Below are 20,822 nucleotides of genomic sequence, written 5' to 3'. Positions count from 1 at the left end.
GAAGGATCCCAAAATCATCACCTCTCACTGCTTTCTAAATTTACAGTTACACTTTTGTGAAAGTGCTATATGCTCTTTAGCATATAAATATAGTCTTAGACCGGTCAGCCCTAGGGTGGTCTTTCTCCATTTTTTTTTTGCCCGTGCCTTATTTTTCCCACTTTTTTTGTTGGCCTTCGGTCTCCGGGCACCTTCCCATTGCCAATCAATGCTAAGGTGCAGGTGCTCTCTACTTCAAACTTGGCTGCCACTGGACCCTGCTACTGCAGCGTGGTCTTTCTAGTAGCACCCTAGTTACCAGGAGTTGGCTGGAACCCCAAACATTGTTGCAATGCCAGCCTTCTATCGCCTGCCCCCTTAGAGTGGGGAAGCTCCTGGAACCTTCCAGAACAGAGGCGGAGCATATTTTTGCCGCCTCAGAGTGGTCACCTGACCTGGGCATATTTAAGAAAGGGAGGGAAACTTTAGTCAGTTGGGGCATCACTGACCTGGGGGACCCACGCAGGAGATCTAGGTGGTGGGGCCTAGTCAGGGACCTATGCCACTGGGAGTGACAGGGCTTAGGTGCTGCCTTCCAAGTAGAATGAGGAACCCTGAGCTAGCCCACTGATCTGGCCCGGCGGTAGGGGAACCCAGGGACCATCTTAAGTGACCCTCTGAGGGAACTTAACCAGCCTTAAACTCAACCCCCCCCTTCCAGCAACCAAGAACCACCTCCTAGGGCCGCAAGAACAACCAAGCACCGAGAAGACTACTTTCTTGTGCTACCAGGACTACTGGGGATCAGCCAGGTACTGTGCTGTGCCACTTCTGCGCCCCTCTGTCTTCATCTGGGCCTGCACTGTCCTGCCTTGCCCCCATGCCTAACTGCCTGGACTGCCTGCTAAGCACTTCCCCTATTTAGCGCTAGTCCACTGACCTGCCTGCTTGCTTAGACAGCTATACTGCCTTCCCTACCTTTCCAGCACTCACTACTGAGCCCCCTTGAGAAGCGCTGTGATTCCCGAGCTTGTCGTTGCCACGAGGCGATAGCCAAGGTGCTGTCATCCCACAGAGCGCTCTCGCCTAAGATCCCCTACAGCGCTGGCCCATCAGAGACTTGAGTGCCCCAGAGCGCTGCCTCACCGAAGCGCAACGACCCCAGAGCCCGGATTGGGGTACTCACCGCCGCCCGGCCCCAAGAGTGAAGAGTCCCCTCGGCGGCCCCTGGTGTCAGGAGAGGGCCGCAGCCGTGTGCTGAGGGCCGCGCTCGGCCAGTGAGTGGAGAATCCCCACGGCGGCCCCCGGAGTGTGAGGTAGGCCGCCTATTGCACCAGAAGGCCGCGCTAGGCCCGGAGGCTGCCAATTCGCCTCACGTGACGGGGGTGCCTGGCCACGTCATTGGCAGCACCCCTGCCCCTCTGCTTCACAGCCATTGGTCGGGGTTGACCCGCCCCCAAGTCAGGCCCCGCGATTGGCCGCTGTGGCCAGGCCCTCCTCTTAAGCCCCTTATTGGGTCCTGGGCCGTGGGAGTTATCGAAGGCCCAGGAACAGCCAGCCACACTGCCACAACTAAGTGGATGCGTGTGCTGCGTAGTCACTTAACACCTGAGCTTTCGGGTGCCTACCTGCTCGTGCCAGGCTACCCCGGGGAAATGGTGATTCCAGTTCCTACAGATAGAGATACTTAATTCATCATAACTGGCACTGTGCAAGATGCCGTTTGCAATTATTGTACAGTACAGACAAGTACACAGTGCCATCAGCTATGCACTTTGTGTACTACGCAAAGTTCAGAGTATACTACGTGCAGTTACGTGTAGTGCTACTACGCAAACTACGCCCAGGGTTAGTTGCAATACAGTCCGCATAGGAGCCGGTGAAATGCTTCCCTCAGTCTTAACTCAAACATGTAGCATGATCCACCGAGGCTATCAGGGCCATCAATAGTTCTGTGTGTCTACCAAGCTCTTTTAGAGTGCCCAAAGAGATGCCAGGAAGAGATAGGAGACTGTTGTCCCTCATCTACACCACCGTATGCTTGCCTGGTGCTTCCAAGACGAAGATCACCCCCCTCTGAATTATTCTCTTCTCCTGGAGGGAACTCAACACACCAATCTTAACTCAATTTCAAGAGTCCTCTTCACAATCCAGTATCCACAAGAGGGACGATCCCACTTCCCCTTCTGCCCTGCCCACCTGCATATAATGCAACAGTACAGTCTGAGTCCAGCAATAGGCTCCCATCCATGCATTGCCTTTAAAGGACACCTGCTCTTGCAGTCGTATTGACCTTCGCTGATTGACCCTTCAGTCAATGCCACTTTCCCCAGCTCTTGTTCCAAGGCCTGCATTTTGCCATTGAGGAATTAAGTCTCAAAGATCAAAGTCTTAGCAGTGAGAGAGTGGTAAGGTTGTAGGTCTTGAAGACCCGACAGCGATGAGCTCAGTTGCCAGCTAAAACAGTTGTATGTTTAAACCACAGCCTCCTTAATCACAAGTGCCTGACCCAAGAATTCTAAACAACCACCCAATCTTAACCACTATGTAAAGAACCACGACATACTGAACCACAAATTCCTCCCACCTCCAAGTACTAACTCTATCCTCTCCTACCCCTCTAAAACGAACTATTCTCCCTAACCCACTAAAATTAACTATCCCCTCTCACCCCCTGAAAACGAACACGACTCCCCACTCCCACCCCATAAAAACAATCACGATCTCCTCCCACCCCCTAAAAACTAACATGATCCCTCTAAGCGCCATAAAAAAACTGAATCCCCACCCCTAAATACTAACTTGAGCCCCTCCCACCCCCTAAAACCTTACACAATCCCTCCAAGCCCCCAAATACTAACACGAACCCCTCTTACTCCCTAAAACTAACTATTCTCCCCAACCCCCTAAAAACTAACTCAATACACTACCACCCCCCAAAAATTTTACACAATCCCTCCAAGCCCCTAAAAACCGAATCCCCCAACCCTTACAACGAGCCCCAAAACCTTTTACCTGATCCTGTCCAACGCTTCTCTGAACTCAACCCTGTACGGACACTAGACGGTCTTACCCTGAAACATGCATGAGCATGGTTCAGGCTTAGTCGTTGTTCATGCAAGTCGTTCGGCTTGCGTGACTCCGGAACTTGTTCTGGAGTCGTTCAGGATGTTTCCCACCTCAAACTGCTTTTGCTTCTGCATGAGGTCCCCTGCAGATGCCCAAAAAAAAATCCTGCCTTCATCATTACCTGGACATGCTCACCACTTCTGTAGCGCATACTATGAGGTGTTATCAGTGGTAGTTGGACACAAAAAAAACTGGACCAGTATATTCAGTCAAGATCCAAGAACAGCTGTTATTCAGCTCTTAACAATGTTTATTGGCCATTGTCGGAGTTCTGCCTGCTGAGGAGGCTGCACACCGACGGCAAGCTTACACCTGCCAGGGCCACCACATTTGTTCAATCAGCCCCTCGAGATCTCTAGTTCTCAGCGTGTTCCTACCTCACCAGGGATTTCCTAGCATAGCTCAAGACTGCCAGTACTGCGCCCCTTGAAGCTTGTGCACTACTAACATTCGCCTCTAGACCAGAACCATTCAGACCACGAAAATAACACTGCTTTGGTGGACGTCAGGGGAATTCAGAAATGCCTCAGCAGCAAAAGAGTAGTCTTAGAGCCGAGAAGGACCAGCCACTGCACAGATTCAATTTAAACATGCTTAAGTAATTAGGAGAACAGCCTTTACAGTCAAAATCTTGGTCACTCGACCACCCGTCCTCTCAGGCACCAGCAAATCAAATCCTTCATCACTCTTGAACTCACCACAGATCTTGAGTGGCGCCTCCAGTTCCAGCAGAATGGGTTGGCTCAGGAAGATCTCTCTGGACTTCAAGCACAGGCCTCGGATTTCATTCTCGGACAGCTGGACGTTCTTCCCTGGCCGGGAACCTTGTACTGTAAAGAGAAGAGAACATTCAAGAAGGCTGTCCCCCACTCCGACAGATGCACCAGAGCCAGCAGAAACATCTCCATAGGAGGTACACATTTGTCAAATCTTTATAGACAGCACTCTGAGACGGGCCTATAGAGTTGCCTCCACACTTAAGTTGTGTCGTCAAAGTATAACCTTTACACACCCATATTTGGTATTAGGCTCCTCTGGTCTACATGTCTCAAAATCCAGCAGATACCTGCGGTTTTACAACACTCTAAGCTACACTACTCCTGTATCATTTCTACTACAAGGATCTAATGCCTCACTGCCGCTTTACCTTGTCCTTTAACACTAAAATAAGAATTAGGAAAGGTGACTGCTATATCTGATCTCTCGACCAAAGGTCTAGGCCTGCCATTAAAGCTATAGGAGAGAGGATTCAGTACATGAACAAACCAGGGTTGTGACAGTAGCAAGGGGGCCAATATAGACCAGATACTCCCATCTGGAATCGGATCTGGATAAGCAAATCCATGCATACAGGACTGTTCCACAGGCATCCTACTGGAGCAGGCTCTCCATGCTAAGCAGGTAGCATGGCTCCGTAGGTAGAGAGAATTACTGCAGGGATCGAAGTGAAACATGCAGGTCACAAATAGAGATTGACCAAACTCTGCCTCTTATATTTACTATGTCAACAACTGAGTTTAAGGCACCATTACACATCAGACGCCACAAGTTCCGTCTGTGGCCTGGAGTGCAGAAGACACTGCTAAAATGTATTGCGGTGTGTACCCTAGTCTTTCCTTAGGATGACAATCCCGGCTAGCCTCCCAAGTTTAGCACAGGAGTACTTTGAGTCTCACCCACACCGTTCGCATCCCAGACCATTACATTCCAGGATCCCTTTCCAAAACACCTTGCTCTGCACCACTAACAAGTGAACATCTAGCATAGCAAGGTTTCACGTGGTCTGAGACAAACATGCATCTGGGTAGTAAAACTGCCTTTTAATTTCCTGCTAATTTAGGTTGGTGTTTTTGTTGCTTGCTACTGTTACCTGCATCTTCCAGGGCATTTACACTGATAAAGGTCTTAAGTATGCATATGAAAAACAAAAAGATATAATTTAACATGGATGTACTAAAAACCAACATGAACAAGCGAGTCTTGCTAAATCGGATTTAAAACTTAACTAAATAAAGTTTTTTTGCTAGACTTTTACTACTTTTTATAGCATCGGAAGTGGTGGTACAGTAGCAAGCCAACGGCCCACTATGCCTACCAGGTGGGCCCCAAACCTTCATACATGCAGTTTTATTAGGCACCTGCAATAGAGGGTGATATCCCCTGAAGCAGGTAATCGAAGCAACAGTGCTTTCAAATAGAGGACAGAAAAACTAGGAAAAAACTAAACTCGCTGTCCCAAAACATTGTACCTTAACCTGTTGGGCGCGGCCGTGATTCTGCGCCTGAGCAGCACATTCCGATCGTGGGTGGTCATGACGGCCGGGAGCTGTCATCAGCACACGAGCACTGTCATCAGTATGGAAGGGGTTAAGAAACTTATCTGGATTAAGATTTAAATTGCTGCGACAACCAGACTGCCACTTTGAGTCAACGGATCTGAGCTCACCTTGAGAAGTAGCACCCCCCTCCCAGCTGGTCTAGGCCCCTAGTTATCCACATCAACATCTCCTTTTCAACTAAGGCACTTTAGAAGTATTAAGATAATTCCATGCGTAGGTGATACACACCCTATGCACCGTCAACCAAAGCTTTAAGATTCGCATGACTGAAACACCCCACTTAAAACAGCCTTTGTTAGACCAGCTAGTAAGAGCCTCCATTGCTGTATGTATCAAGTATTTGTAGAGTGCGCGCTAATCACTTTTAGGGGTAGCAAGGAGCTGGGGGCCAATGGGGAGATTAAGTGAGCTATTGCCCAGAGTCGGAGTGCCAAGCTGCGACCAGCGAGCGTACCATGAGCCCCGTGCTCCGGAGTCAGCCACTCGGACCGCTGCACCACACCTATCCCTAGGGAACATATACTGCCCAAATTAATGATAAAGTTGCGAACTCACAGCTCAATAGCCTACATCATTTACAGGAAGCTTGACAGTTAGGCTTCATGCCCGACAGCGGTACAGAATCTGTGCCCCGGGGGCCAGGGAGCAGCTACTCGTGTAGGCAGATGGGACCTTAGCGACATCTGGTGCCTTTAGATATCTTCCATGACATGGTGGATTCCAGCAGCATCTTTGACAGACTGGTTGGAGGAGCAGGAGGCTGGTGGCTCAGGTCTTTTTGGCTGACGGGTGTCAAGTTCAATGCAGTGATCTGCTGGCTTGTGCTGTGTTCCACAAGTTCTCCCTAGTCCCCGTCAAGGTTTATATGCATTCTTTGTGTGTTACACACTGAGCAGCCTGGGAGGGGGTGGGTGCTTTCGGAGATACACAGAGGATACCCGCTCGTCCACATTACAGACTGTTGTGAAGAGCAGCTCAATCGCTTAGTAGACACTGTAGACCCAGGGGAATTGATGAACCTTTAATAACTCCAAAAATAAACTTCTGCTCATGAAATCAAGCTAGGGCATAAAGATGAACGCTGCACGCAGCCAGTTAGCTGGGTGCACTTATTCCATTGGCGGATGAAGTCAAGATATTGAGTTTTGTTTGACCGGTCCTATTCGAGGATCAAGTTAGTGTTTGAACCAATACCTATTTGACTCATCAACACAGGAAACTCCACTAGTGTCTCAAAGAACAGACAGGGGGAAAACTGCATCAGCCATTATTGGCTCAGTTTTTTCCAGGAGCTAGTTCACGTAGACCACCGCACATATGGTCAGAAATCAGACAAGATACAATAGTCCGCAGTAGCTGGTATTGCCAGTTACACAATATTCTCCTGTCCTTGTGTTCGCTCTACTAGCCCTCATTAAATCAGATGGTCAGGGTCTGGTACACATGCTTAAGGACATTCTTCAGGTCGGTCTTGAGCATTGGCCCAGCCTGGTTTCTAAAGGTCAACGTCAGTCTGGTTTGGATGGACAAGTTCTAGACCCCTCAAGAGCATCTGACGCGGAAGATTCTTCCAAGTGACTGACCCTCTGTGGTGGAATTACCCCCAGCATTAAGACTAATCAGTCCATGGTGCTCCCTTATGAAGTCGTCCCATACTACGAGAACAGGGTATCTACGAAGAACACCCCCTCTTTAACCACACATGCATGCTTTCCCAGCGCGGGCCAGACTACTAAGTGTAATTGGGTGTCTCAGAAGGCAGGCACAGTCTATAAACCAGACAGTTGTCTGGGTGCACACTAACTGAAGTTCTCTTGACAGGGTGTGAGGTGGGGCCAGCAGAACAAGCCCGATGTCACACAGGTTTGTTACGGCAAAGGCTTCAAACACCCCAAACCCCAGGGTGCGCCTTAGGCCATAACAACCTCTGGCGCAATTGTGCATCCACAAACACAACTAAACATGGAGAACCAGTTCCACCAGTCCAGTGCAGAGGACATTAGGCAACTTAGGTTGCACCACGGGAGACGTAGTTTGGAGTAAATTTGTTTGGGAAGGAATAGATTCCAAGGGCCACAGGAATTCATATGGGAAGAGTGGCAGTCACTGAAGATCTCAAGGTTACTTCAGAGACCTTAAAGCTTGAAAGCCATGGGTATGTTTTTGGAGCACAGGAAGCCAGCAAAAAATAAATCAAACATGATACTAAGATATAAAGTAAACTAATACATTCCAAGGCTAGCCCAAATGAGAACTTGGTGAATGAAAGAAAAGACAGATTTTTTCCTTCAGAAACCCTCCCTCTCCAAAAGCAGTCAGTAGGACAACATCTGAATGAAATTCGGTTAAGTCAACCACTTCTGTTACAAGAGCTAAGTAGCTGGAGGACCACAGTCGCAGAACAATGCCCTGTATGGTTATAGATTTAAATATTTTGTTACAGAAACTAACTGGATGTGCTTCGGTTTGTGGGGACTGACTGACTGGTCCCAATACTGGATTACAAATAATCCATTAGGCATTCTTCAAAGCCACTCAAGTATTGGAATTCAATCCAGCAAGCCCTCAACCCACACTCCCACCACCATAAAAACCGGTCTCGGAAGAGCCGGACTGTGAAGTCTGAAAATAGGCCCCATAAACTGGCTTGCCTTTATCAGCAAAAAGACATTTCACTGGATTCAAGCTATCCTGGCTGATCTGGGGAAATACCCCAAACCCGTCCCAGGATGATTGTTTCCACTCCATGGAGGACTTGGCCTTGCAGATTGAGCTAGACTGCTCCCATGGGGAGCAGGGTCCAAACTGGGGATGGCATCGCTGTACTGGGGGTGAACATTTGACAATATTTAGCATTACGTCCATCATCTTTGGATTGATTTTCCATTAATCAGAGCCAGAGAACAAATCAAAATTGAACCTGCACATGAAGAATTGAACGAGAAGGAAGGTCTGGGTTCTGCCAGCCTACACCAAGCACTGATCGCCCGCGTTACACTGAATTACTGTCTTGGCTATACCCATGTTGTGCCAGTTGGAGCAAAGGTCTTGCTGCTTGCTTCTACAAATCCTTCTTGCTCAGCCACATTTTCCCTTTTGTGCCAAAGGATAAAAGCCAACAAACCCTCCCATCCCCCCACGGCAGCTAATTAGTTAACTGGGTAGCTCGCAGATCAGTGTGATCCTGAACAAACTATTCTCACTCGCAAAACAGACAGATTGGAGAGTGGAGGCTATAGCAATTGGTATGAAGGACTACATACCCCCAAACAGGCAGGAGCATAGCAGGACTATCACATGTGCTAACGTTGCATAAAATGCAGTCCGAGATGGTGCACCATGGCAAGATCTTGGAGCAGGAGGCATGTCAGGGCACAGAGCGAAAGGGACTATGTGTTCACTGCCGGCCCAAATCTGGTGCACTGCATTCAGTTCGCATAGTGTGATCGGAGAGGAAGGTCGTTTTCATACCACAGACTGGGCAGCACAAGTGATTAACGCAGCATAGTATCCAGTCTCAAGCGCCGAAAGCACAATCTGAAAACATACATGCAGTCCGATGCCTCACAGGAGTATGAACACTCATTTTAGATGCCTTGGTGTTCTCCTTCCAGGTCTGGAGCCCATTCTAGTTCCAGAGTCCTCATCGGAAGCATTGTTTTATATTCTGGTCTTCTCCTTCCCTGCTGCTCAGACTGTGTGTGATGTCATCAGAATGTTCGTGTATGCATGGTTTGAATGTGTGGTCAGTTTGAGTGAGTGGGGCTGAGCAGCTGGGTGCTGCCCCCGGTGGGGCCTTCTTTACTATCTAACCTATGACTAATAAACCTACTTAAGTACACCTACGACTACTGGATTTGCTTACCTCCCAAAGTACTTTCTTCAATGTAACACATAGTGACCAGATTCTGGGGCCACCTCAGTGATTGGGCCAGCCACAAGGGTCCCTGTGGAGAAGGGTCTGCTGATAGGTTAGTTATGTGAATCTGGGTGTCTGACTAAGTCGGTCTACACATGTTCACCACTGAATGTGCATGAATGGGAGTATATATGGGTGGGTTGTCTACAAGCATGAATGTGAAGTAGTTCACTGCGCATTTAAGTAAATGGGCTGGTGAGAGGTTAGCAGAACAAGACTAAGAGTATCTTGGTGAATGGATGAATAGGGAGTTAGTCCATGGATGGGTGTCTGAGAGGGACTGTTCATCACGTCCAGTTATTTCTTGGAGTCTCGAAGTGGTTTCTTCTGGTGCAGGATCACAGATTTAAAGTCTGGTCTAGTTAAGATACTTACTTGAAAGGAGGCACCATACAATCTCCAAATCAACATTAGTCTTTGGTTTTAAACCAAGGTACGCACCAAACCGGCCTGCTAGTGGCGCTGTCCGTTTGACGCTGAAAACTTGCTGTTAGGCACAAGATTTCAAATTCACTCCCACATGAAAATTTCTTCAGCAGCCCTATAAGCAGGATATTTAAAATGGATCAGACTGATTTCAGATTTTATTGCATCACTGGGATTCCATTTACATTCCGTTGGCTGACTGGAGGACATGGAAAGCAGGAGGCTGTGTCTTTCCTTCTGCTAAAGATCTAAACCTTTCTTTTTAGTTAGGAGATACACTGCCTAGAGGATACCAAAGCTGTGAATAGACCAATCTAGTCAGAAATATATTTGACTTGATGGCATGAGCAAGGAGTTTCCCATCATCCTTCTGCAGATGATCACCGGTCCCCACAAAAACAGACATTAAAAGAAGCCAAGCAAGAAGACCATTTCTAATCCATTTGTACAGGACATGGTCACTGGATGACCCATCTTCCATCTGCAGAGGAAGTATCATCACTTGTGCATTGTCGACTACTTCAATTAATTCATCAGAGCAGAATCCATTGTCTGTGTCCCTCATGCAAAGGGTAGGCAGACAAGGGCATCACCCGTTTGGGCCGGGACAGACCTACGACCAGAACCACAGTTTCAGTGAAATGTACAATACAAGATAAAATGACATGCATTACCCAGCATCCCGGACTGCCAACCCCACAATCATGCACATGCAGATAACTCAGACACTTCTAGTACTCTCAACACAGACCAACATTGGACAAAACTACCTACAACAGACTCCAGCTACAGATCACACATTCCAACGTACTACTAATTAACCCACGCTCTGCAGTACTGCTTCATGTACCAAACATCACAGCCCTAGTCATCCATCACAGGCTTGATGTGCTCTTCATCACAGAAACATGGTTCACATTCCTCTCATTTCCTACATGTCCTTCTCACAGACTACAGACTTCATTGTGTGAACCTTGTAGATAAGGGAGGAAGCTGGGCTTTCATCCATTCGTCCTCCTGGTCCTGCACTACTTGGGTGACTAAACTTCAACACAAGCTTAAAAAAAAAAAAGCTACAATCTCATCAATACTCTCAACGTGGTGCAGCATGTCGCATACACACTCCAAAGGCCACATCCTCAACCATGTTTTCTAATCACCAACAAACCAATTAAAAAACCATTCCCCTAGACTGGACCGAACACTGCCATCCCCATCTACCTACTCCGTATCCTACCAACAAACCAAGGTAAACACAAACAGAAGACCATAACATAACAACCTTCACATCCTTCAAAGACTTTTCAATAGACAACCTAACGCTTAAACTTACCTCATGCTACCAGCGCCACATTAGCCACCATCAATCTCCTAAACAACTTAAATATATTTTTGGGGGAAAGCTATGGTAACACCCACATCGCAATTACAACACAAGTGTATGCCAAAGCAGTCAGTAACCTGGTATTCTAAAGACTATGCGGACAATTCATCAGCAGACTGTAAAGAAAATGGAAGAAAAACAGAACTCCTGAGTACCTCATGGTACTGAAGTCCCTCCGTACAACATGCAGAGCGCTTGTGACATCAAAAGCAGTGCCATCAAGTTAAAAGCGGTACAAAAGGAGGTGGTGATGGACGGAGCATCTGAATCGAACACTCACACCCAGTCAAAAGATCTGGGTTTAATCCATCACTGTTCTTTAGCCCCCTCTGCCACCCCAGTTCAGACATGGCTATATGCAAATCAGTCTGACCCTGTGCCTCATGGGAACAGTCCAGCCCGAACTGCCAAGCCACGTCTTCCCTGGACCGGAAACAAGCTTCCGAGGACCTTTTTCTGGCATTCCAGCAGTCTTCAGCCCGGCTTGCTTGAATCCAGTGGCAAAGTGAGCAAGGGACTCACGTCTGAGCATACCCTGCCACACTTATGGCGGCCAAAAGCGGTACAAAAGGGGTGGTGATGGACGGAGCATCTGAATCCATGTCTGAACTGGGGTGACAGAGTGGGCTAATGAACGGTGATGGATTAAACCCAGATCTTTTGACTGGGTGTGAGTGTTTGATTGATTCAGATGCTCCGTCCATCACCACCCCCTTTTGTACCTCAAGTTAAAAGCAGACATTTCTGGCCTCCTAGGGTATAGTGTGTGGTGTTCCACACTGCTGGGCCAATACCCGGTATTTTTCGGAAAAGATATCGCAATCGGCTAACAAACCGAAGGAAATCTTTTCCATCGTCCGCAACTTAGTCGCCTCGGACAGAGCTAACTGCAACCCTGTCCCCTACCAACATTCCCTCAACTAACTCACCGCTTGTTTCCTCTCCCTCTCACTTCCCCCGCCCTCTTCGCCCCTTGACCAGTTTCCACTCATCGCTCTAAACCCCTTTTTGGCACTACTTCAGAAAGTGAAGTCAGGTTCCCCAGCTGACTGTGCTCCTGCTCACATTCTGAGAGCTCTTCACTCACTGTCCTGATCCCCTTCTTTCGCTTCCTAACTATTTCTTCAGGCCTAGTTCCGAAATTTCTCAAATCCGCAATAGTTCGCCCCATTTTAAAAAAGCCTAGTGCAGACCCCTCCCTTCTTTCCAATTTTAGACCTATTTCCCTTCTTCCCTACCATGGGAAGATATTGGAGCCACATTACCTCCTGTCTCTCCTTCATTGAGGATCACCATCTTGGCCTCCCACCAAGCGGGCTTTCGCCCAGTTCACTCTGAGTCAGTGGTCCTCTCCGTCCTAGACGAGCTCAAGAGCAAGGCGGATTCCAACTTGCCTCAAGCTTTGGTGCTGCTTGATCTGTCCGCTGCGTTTGACACGGTCGACCATTCCATCCTTCTCGACCGGGTCAGCACAGCGGGCGTTCAGGGTACCACGCTCTTGGCTCGCCTCCTTTCTTAATGGACGGACTCAGGCAGTCCATCTGTCTGGCCACATTGCCCCTACCCGCTTGGTCCCCTGCAGAGTCCCCCAAGGTTCCTCCCTGTCCCCTCTTCTATCTTTACATTCGTCCCCTTATTCTTTCTCTCCTTGACATGGGGGTCTCCGTATATAACTATGCGGATGACCTCCAGCTTGTTTTTGACCTCTCCTTTGCACTCCCTACCTAAATTTCACTCCACTCTTGTCTTCATCTCGGAGTGGATGAATTGTAACCAACTTAAGCTCAATCTGGACAAGACAGTTAGTCCTGACTGGCCATTCCATCTCCCCTTGGTCGTCTGCTTTTTGGCCCCCCATCTTTGGCCATTTGCCCATACCATCAGCCTCTGCAAAGACCCTGGGCATTAAAGTCGGTGGGGACCTCTCCATGCATGCCCAGATTAGCTCCGTTGTTTCTTCTTATTTTCTCTCCCTCTGTATTATCCGGAAAGTGTCCCGCTTCTTCTCCACCGATACCCTCAAACTTATGCTAGCAATGATTCTTTCCCGTCTTGATTACGGGAATAGTCTCTACGCGGGCATCCCGGCTTACGAACTGCGCCGATTGCAGGCCATCCGGAACCAAGCTGCTCAAATCATTCATCGCCTGCCTAAATCTCACATCACGCCTGTCCTGAAATCCCTTCACTGGCTTCCCATCTGCCAAAGTTCTCTTTTTAAGATGGGCTGCCTGGCTTTCATGGCCCGCATTCATATGGCCCCAGCCTTCATCAATTCACTCATCATCCCTTACACTCACACCCGTGCTCTCCGCTCCTCCAACCAATTCCTCAATGTCCCGCGGTTTCGCAAATCTAAAACAGGAGGCACCAGATTCTCGGTACTGGCTCCCCATTTCTGGAATAGCCTCCCTCTGTCAATCAGGTCTATCCCAACCTACCCCCAATTCCGTAAAGCCCTCAAGACACATCTGTTCTCCGTAGCGTACTCCGGCTGAATTACTTCTCTGCCTTAGCCTTCTACTTCAGCGCCAGGAAGCCGCTTGGTCGCAGTGCGCTTTATTAAGAACCATCTTCATTTAATTTCATTTCATTTCAGGTTCAGTTCAAGGTTTATATGCATTCTTTGCAGGTGTTGGTTAGTAAACAACCTGGAGAAGGGGGTGGGGATTTCAGAGCTAATCAGAAGACTCAGTTCTTCAGTAAAAAATACTGACGATCCAAAAGCACATCTACACCACAGAACCTACTTCATCTTAGACCCACCACTATCCAAATAACCCTGCAATAGCCTTCAAAGCACTCAATTCGATCTGGTGGACCTAAATTCCTTCAGAGCCAATCTATGAAGAGGTCTTCGCATAGTCATTCAAAGCTCTCTAGGAAGCTTCTACACCCTACTTACCATTTCTAATGCCTCACAAGGTACAGTCATAGAGGCTCTCAAAACAGGCTAGAACCTCCTACTTTAAAGTCTCCTCCACTTCAGGCACCAAACACCTCAAAGGCCCATCAACCAACATGGATGTCTAGTTCCTACCTAAAGCTCAACCAAACTAAGACAGAAATACTGTTATTTGCCAAGAACAAAGATGCAGTACAAACCTGGCTCAATGACATGAGCCTTGACTGCTTTGAACCCAGACTTGCACCAATTACAAAGTAAAGGATAAATCCTGCACACCAACCTTACCCTCAAGGAATGCACTGCCAAAAGACAGAGTGCCAGGTACCAGCTCTACTCAAGAGATACTTTTTTAGAAAGTTACTTCAGGCCTGCTGGTCAAGGCCCCATACTCTTGCCTCTGAATGGTGGCAGTGCTTTCTCCACTGCCTACCAGATTACACACTGGCACCCCCTTCGTAGCACCCTACACACTGCTGCATGTCTCATCTGGGATGCCTTCTGCTCCCCCTCCCTCCCATTCTGGATGGTATTCAAACGGTTCCCCTTGCTGGCCGCACACCATCTTTGTAATAAGCTGCATTATTTACAAAGCCCTCACAACCAGCACCCACTGTTATCTAGAACACAAACTCACCATATGTGGTGGTTCTCAGCACATCCGCAGCCAGGAAATCAGACTGCGGACTAAAAATTGAAAAAACCCACAAAACAGCAAGCCTTTTCAGTCTATGCATCCAGAATCTGGAACAAGATGAAGCCAATGCTGCTCTAAATTACGGAAGAGTTGACAACCCACCTTTTAAAAACTACCTCACAATGCACTAGCCTTCCACAAACCAGCTTCCTCTCCAAGTACTTATTGGCTAGGTTTTCCTCTTACAATGTACAGCGATCTGCCAACTTGCCCCCCCCATTTGCCTTAGCCCTATCTACTTCTGCCTAATGGATGGGAGGGCAACAAGATTAAGGGAAAGGCAGAATGAGGGTGGGTGATGAAACAGCCATCATGAGGTCGCAAGGCAATTTAAAGATGGGGCAAGCATCTCTCAACGCTAGAGACTCTGTACTTCAAGTGGTTTGCCTGGGCCACTTGAAGTATCCCACAAAGGTTGTGGTATTATAAACTACCAGTAAAGCAAAGGTTGGCAGGCTTGACGTATCTCTGGCTCAGAAAAGCTGAGACTCTTGAAGGAATGCAGACCGATACTAGGAGACTGGGAGCTGCAGGACAACCAGGATGTGCAGATAAATATTGAGAGAGTTGACAACTGTGGGATTAGGAAGGAGGTAGAAAAATATTAAGGGAAAATCGAGAACTCCAGGATATGCAGGAGGCGCAGACCAATACGGAGGGATTAACAGCAGGATAGGCAGATCAAAACTGGAGAATTGAGAAGTGTGGGATAGGCAAGAGGTGCAGTCCAATACTGATGGATAAGCAAGAGGTGTGGACAGGATGTGCAGACCAATGCGGGGGATCCACAACTGAGGGATAGGCGAGAGGTGCCTGTCAATACCGAGGGATAAGCAAGAGGTGTGGACAGACTATGGAATCAACAAGGGAGGGCTGGCAGGATGTGCACACCAATGCTGAGAGATCCACAACTGAGGGACAGGCAAGTGGTGCGGATAGACTAAGAAATCGACAAGGGAGTTGTGGGTCCACAACTGTGGGATGGGCAAGATGTGCAGGATAATACTAAGGGATAAGCAAAAGGTGCGGACAAGATGTGCAAACCAATGCTGGGGGATCCACAACTGAGGTATAGGCAAGAGGTGCAGGCCAATACAGATGGATAAGCAAGAGTTGTGGGCAGACTAAGGAATAGACAAGGGAGCTGTGGATACAGGGGGATTCAGAACGGAGGAACAGGCAAGAGGTGCACGCCAATAGTAAGGGATTGAGAATTGCAGGCTAGGCAAGAGGTTATACCAATGAGGATCAAGACCTGCAGGATAAACCACCATGAACGGCGCTGGGGTCCTGAACAATTGGACTAGTCGTAATCTTACAACCAAACATTTGTTAGGATGTTTGGATGGCTGTTGCTTCTAGCTGTTGTACTGCGATGAGCTACAAAGATCCAGACCATGGTGTCTGGAGGGGATAATCTGTTAATGTGGAGCCCAATGGGTAAGTTAAATGCTGGGGGTGAATGGGGCTGTAGCGTGAAAGGATGGTCCAGGGGAATAGGTTCAGGAGTCACCATCTAAAATTGTGAGGCGTAGAACAATCTATCTAGTCTACTATGCTGCGATCGGCGAGGCCTGACAACTCCACAGATGCAGAACGTTTATGTAATGGACAACCAAAATGGTCAACCAACCTAATCCATATCTGGGAATGAGCCAAAAAGCCCAGATGTCCCACAAGTCTTAGGAGTGGTGCTGTTGAACCCAGTAATTAACAAAGGGTCATGGGACTGGATTTCTCAAATATACAGTTCATCCAGAAGAACAGGTCTATGCTAGTCTTCCCACTTCCCCATCCGCACCCAAACTTCAAGCTGGGAGGAGGGTGCAGAATGAAGTTGGAGGACAAATGTTGGGCAGACCTGCTTTAATCCAATGAGGCAGAATGCAGGGCTATACGCAATCTACCTACTAAAGTGGTCTGCTGGACTGTGATGTGGGCAGTCAGCCAGGAATCAAGGAACAGAGCAGTTACCCCAGACTACACTTGCATGGCCTTTGGAAAACTGCACAACCAGAAGCCCACCCAGCTACAAACCAACCTGCAACAGGTCCTAGAAACAAACAGGACCTTTGGACAGAAGATGCAAACCAGCTTTGAAATGGTCAAATGACGGGCGCTTAGCTAAACTAAGGAAATGTTAGCAGACAGTAGAGGAAATTAATATTTCAGAAGACTACTGTAAACAAAACTAACCCAGTCAGGAAGCTCTACGTAAACACCCGGAAAAACAAGCATGTCGGATCGTCCTATATTTTAGGTACTTGACGTGTGCCTTGTGTAAACTAAGACATTTGATGAAATATACATGTATATGGAAAACCCACAAATCATATACAAGAATGTAAAAGGAACAGGAAGAGGCAAAAACAGAAAACCGTTCAGTACTAAAATTCTATAATGTAATATTGGCTAACAGGGAATGGAATACAATTTGTAAGGAAAAGCAAACAAAAGGGTAAAGCAACTGAACAGGAAAATAGTCTGCACCAGGTGGTCGTCAAAAGTAAATGTTTGAAGAGGGGTCTAGGATGACCAGTTAACTGCACATGCTGCTAGCGATATTCAAGCTTTGGGGCTGGCCTGGAGCATACCCAATGTGCATGCATCCCACTTGGGAAGTATGATCCCATGTCTGATATTTGAAGCTAGGTTCCTATTTAAACAGAAGTTCGAGGCAGTTTTTTTGCAACTGAGATCTACTAGTGGCACCTCTAAACTATTCCTAGAGCCATGGCAGCGTCTTGGTTTCAGAGCACCCCCAGGGTAGGGTCTTACGTAATCTGAGCACTCATTACCAAACATTCAATGTGACTCAAAGGTCATGTTGCCTTAGCGTCACAATAGAAATCTGTTGTAATGTCTCTAGTGTAAACAGATGCTCTCTCTAAATACAGCCTAATTCACGAAGCGCCTGCAGAAACTGTTATTGGCCCAAAGGCTGGACTTCCCCACTTCACAAATCGGTAGACATTTTACACCCCAGCTTGCTAATTACAGCTAAATACACTTAAAGAAAAAAAGACAACTTCGAGGGATTTGTGGAAAATTACCCACACTTTTTTCCAGGAGTAGCCTCTTGTTTTGTACAATCCTCAGGACGGTTGCAATAATGAAGGTCTTTGACCCAGTCCAGTTGACGACCCTGTTAAATCACACTGGCGGAGTTCAAACTCCAATGTGAAAAACATTGGACTGTTGAACCTTCACAATGTTTTGCGACCCTGGTATTCTCAAAGTACAGGTCTGTTTTTCCAAATTCGAACCAGCCATCTCACTGGTTCCAAGCAGTTTATCCCAACACTTCTAGGAAATGTGGCTTACCCGAGCACAGCAAAGCTACTTCATTTTGTTTGCTGCTCCTCGTTTTACTTGGAGTATTTTGAAGTAATGTTTGCCATGTATGCATATAGTAGCTCGTTTTAGGTCCTACTGTTTAGGTTTTTAATCATGCATTGAAGTTAGACTCCCCACTCTGACGGATTCCCAACATTTAGTGGCTTATGAAGATTAAGGCGGCGCCTGTGGTGTGAGGCAGCACAATCTACTAGAAGAGCCTTCCGAGTCGCCAGGTATCCAATACCAACGCTGGTGTGCAGGGATTGGTTGCCCTGTCTCAAAGAGACTGACAGGACATCCAATATTAGCAGTGCATAAACAACAATGTCCAGCCCACATGAGATGGTAAACAGGACGGTGCTCCTACTGTCACACTGATTAGGTTACAATTCAGGAAGCCATATAGGACCTCTAAAGCATATTAACGCAGCAAGACACTGGCTCCATTCAGCCTTGACAGATAAACCAGTCCAACAGATTGATTGGTTAAGAACATGGACTGCGGTATGGAGAGGGTGTGGGGGTTAAACACAGGACAGAACATGTCAGATCTCAGCAGGTCTGCATCCCTCCTTTTTCATCCTCAATTAGGCCACTCTCCACTGGAGTTCCTCAAGGTTCTACATTGAGCCCCCTGCTTTTTAATATATACCTTACCCCTCTTATTGTGTTGGCCGAACGAATGGGAGCAAAAATCATAGCGTATGCAGATGATACGCAGCTTCTATTTACCTGGCAGGATTCAGCAACTAATACAGAGATTGTCCGTTCGTGCCTTTCTGCTGTGTTTAACTGGTTAGCAATGGCACAGCTGAAGTGCAACGAAGACAAGACTGAAATTTTGCTGTATGGCCAATTCCCGCCCAATTTTAGAGAACTCCTGTGGCCACCTGATTTTCCCCAGCCAGGCTCAGTTACTATCTCGGCAAAGAATTTGGGAGTCTGGTTTGGAAAGGATCTGAGATTCGAGGCACACAAAAAAAAAAACACAGGGGTGTGCTTCAGATCCCTTAAAGCCATGAGAAAGCTTTTTCCTTATTTGCCATCTTCTGCAAGAGAGTCGGTTGCGAGGGCTTTTATTTTATCACGGCTCGACTACGCCAACTCTTTTTAGCGGTACTCCAGCTTTCCTAGTGGCCCGACTGCAGATTATCCAAAATGCGACGGCACGCTTGCTGTGCAAAATTCCAAGTAGAGAAAGCGTGCAAGCACATTTGAAGGAACTTCATTGGTTGCCGATTGCGCAACGAATAACTTTTAAAATCCTTACATTAACCTTCAAAGCAGTCAATGACATGGGGCCTTCTTATCTGAGAAAAAGATTTAGCCGCTATGTACCCACTCGGACATTGCGCTCATCGGATTGCAATTTACTGAGGGTGCCCCGCTTTCAGCGAGTACGCCTGGGAGGCCACTCGCTTATGGTTGTCGCAGCTCGGACATGGAACACTTTACCCCTTCCTTTGAGATCAATTGAAAACTTAGTCTTTCAAGAAAGCATTAAAAACTTATCTTTTTAGAATTGCCTATTAGTTTCTCTTTTGTTTCTGACGCCACCTGCTTGTTTTTCTTTTTCGCGCCAGGATACTCTGGTAGTAACAGAGCGCGTTATAAAACAGCTAAAATAAAAAAATAAATGTCCAAGGATATTCAGCAAGCTGCAGGCTGCTACAGTTTTACTGCAGAGTTCTCTGCCGGGGTTTCAGACCTATTGCCAAAGGTTACACTACAATCCTCCAGCAGATGCATTTACCTGCTACAGTCAAAGGGGCCCAGATGGCAGGTGAACCGCGATTACAAAACAAGTCTAATTCGGCTTAAATAAACTGAAGCACAGTCCAGCTATCCTGGTTGGGAGGTTAAAGGTCACTCACCGTGTACTGGAAATGGACAAGAGTTTCTTGGACAGTAGGAAGCAAAGCCACATCCTGCTCTGGAAGAGCAACAAATTATGTTTCAGTTGGATCACATTTGCACTTCGTAGAAACTAATTTGGATTGGCCAGCATAAACACTGGCCTATTCCCACAGCAGCCCATATCGGAGTAAGCAAGCTTGACCTGTCGCATGTAGCGCTGGAAGCAGTTGGAAGACCGCTCTTGACATGGACAGGCTACCACAAGATCATATACCTCTGCCTACAGGGTTGCACTTTCAACAGGACCCTACAATAACCCATCCCAGTTTTCTCCAGATACTGGACGTAAGGCTGGCTCCCCTTTCATCCTACATGTGTAGGAGTCCATCCCAGACTACCCAGTGTCAACTTTGTGTCATCCAAGACCATGAAATGGATCATGAACTCTACTCTTCCAGCCCATGAAGGTTCTGGAGTCATCGGCAGGCCTGGGGTCGCTAGGACACCGCTCACTAAGTCCGAGTGCCCTCCTTTCAAAGAGGAAGCCAACTAAAGCGGTCTGAAAGCTGGCACTTAAAGGCCAAGCAATGAATGGGCAGGAGGTCAGAACACGTCCCCCCACTCAAGCTGCTTGGATGGGCCCTGGCTGGGGCCAGAGAAGCGGACACCGACAGATTTGTAAAAAGAAACATTTCACTTTGAACATAACTTAATAAAACACAAGCCCGGTCAAACGACAAGGTTTATAACCCTATTAGTTTAAAAGATTCGATTTTCAATGAGAAAAAAAGAGCAAAACAGACTACAGTAGAATCCATGGAATACATCAGTTCGGATGCTTAAAACCC

At 47.4% G+C, this 20,822-nt stretch overlaps 1 protein-coding gene across 1 annotated transcript in view; it reads right to left on the bottom strand.

The window, feature by feature from the left end:
* The window catches only part of PPP1CA (protein phosphatase 1 catalytic subunit alpha), a 199,580-nt gene that overhangs the window by 117,172 nt on the left and 61,586 nt on the right, over positions 1–20,822 (bottom strand). The window contains exon 2 of the mRNA XM_086953258.1: positions 3,807–3,938. Coding sequence (XP_086809384.1) covers positions 3,807–3,938 — 132 coding nt within the window. The remainder of the gene's footprint in view (positions 1–3,806; positions 3,939–20,822) is intronic.

The sequence above is a fragment of the Lissotriton vulgaris genome, chromosome 1_2 (assembly GCF_964263255.1).
Source record: "Lissotriton vulgaris chromosome 1_2, aLisVul1.2, whole genome shotgun sequence".
Taxonomy (NCBI): domain Eukaryota; kingdom Metazoa; phylum Chordata; class Amphibia; order Caudata; family Salamandridae; genus Lissotriton; species Lissotriton vulgaris.
This window is presented reverse-complemented; position numbering and strand designations above follow the sequence as displayed.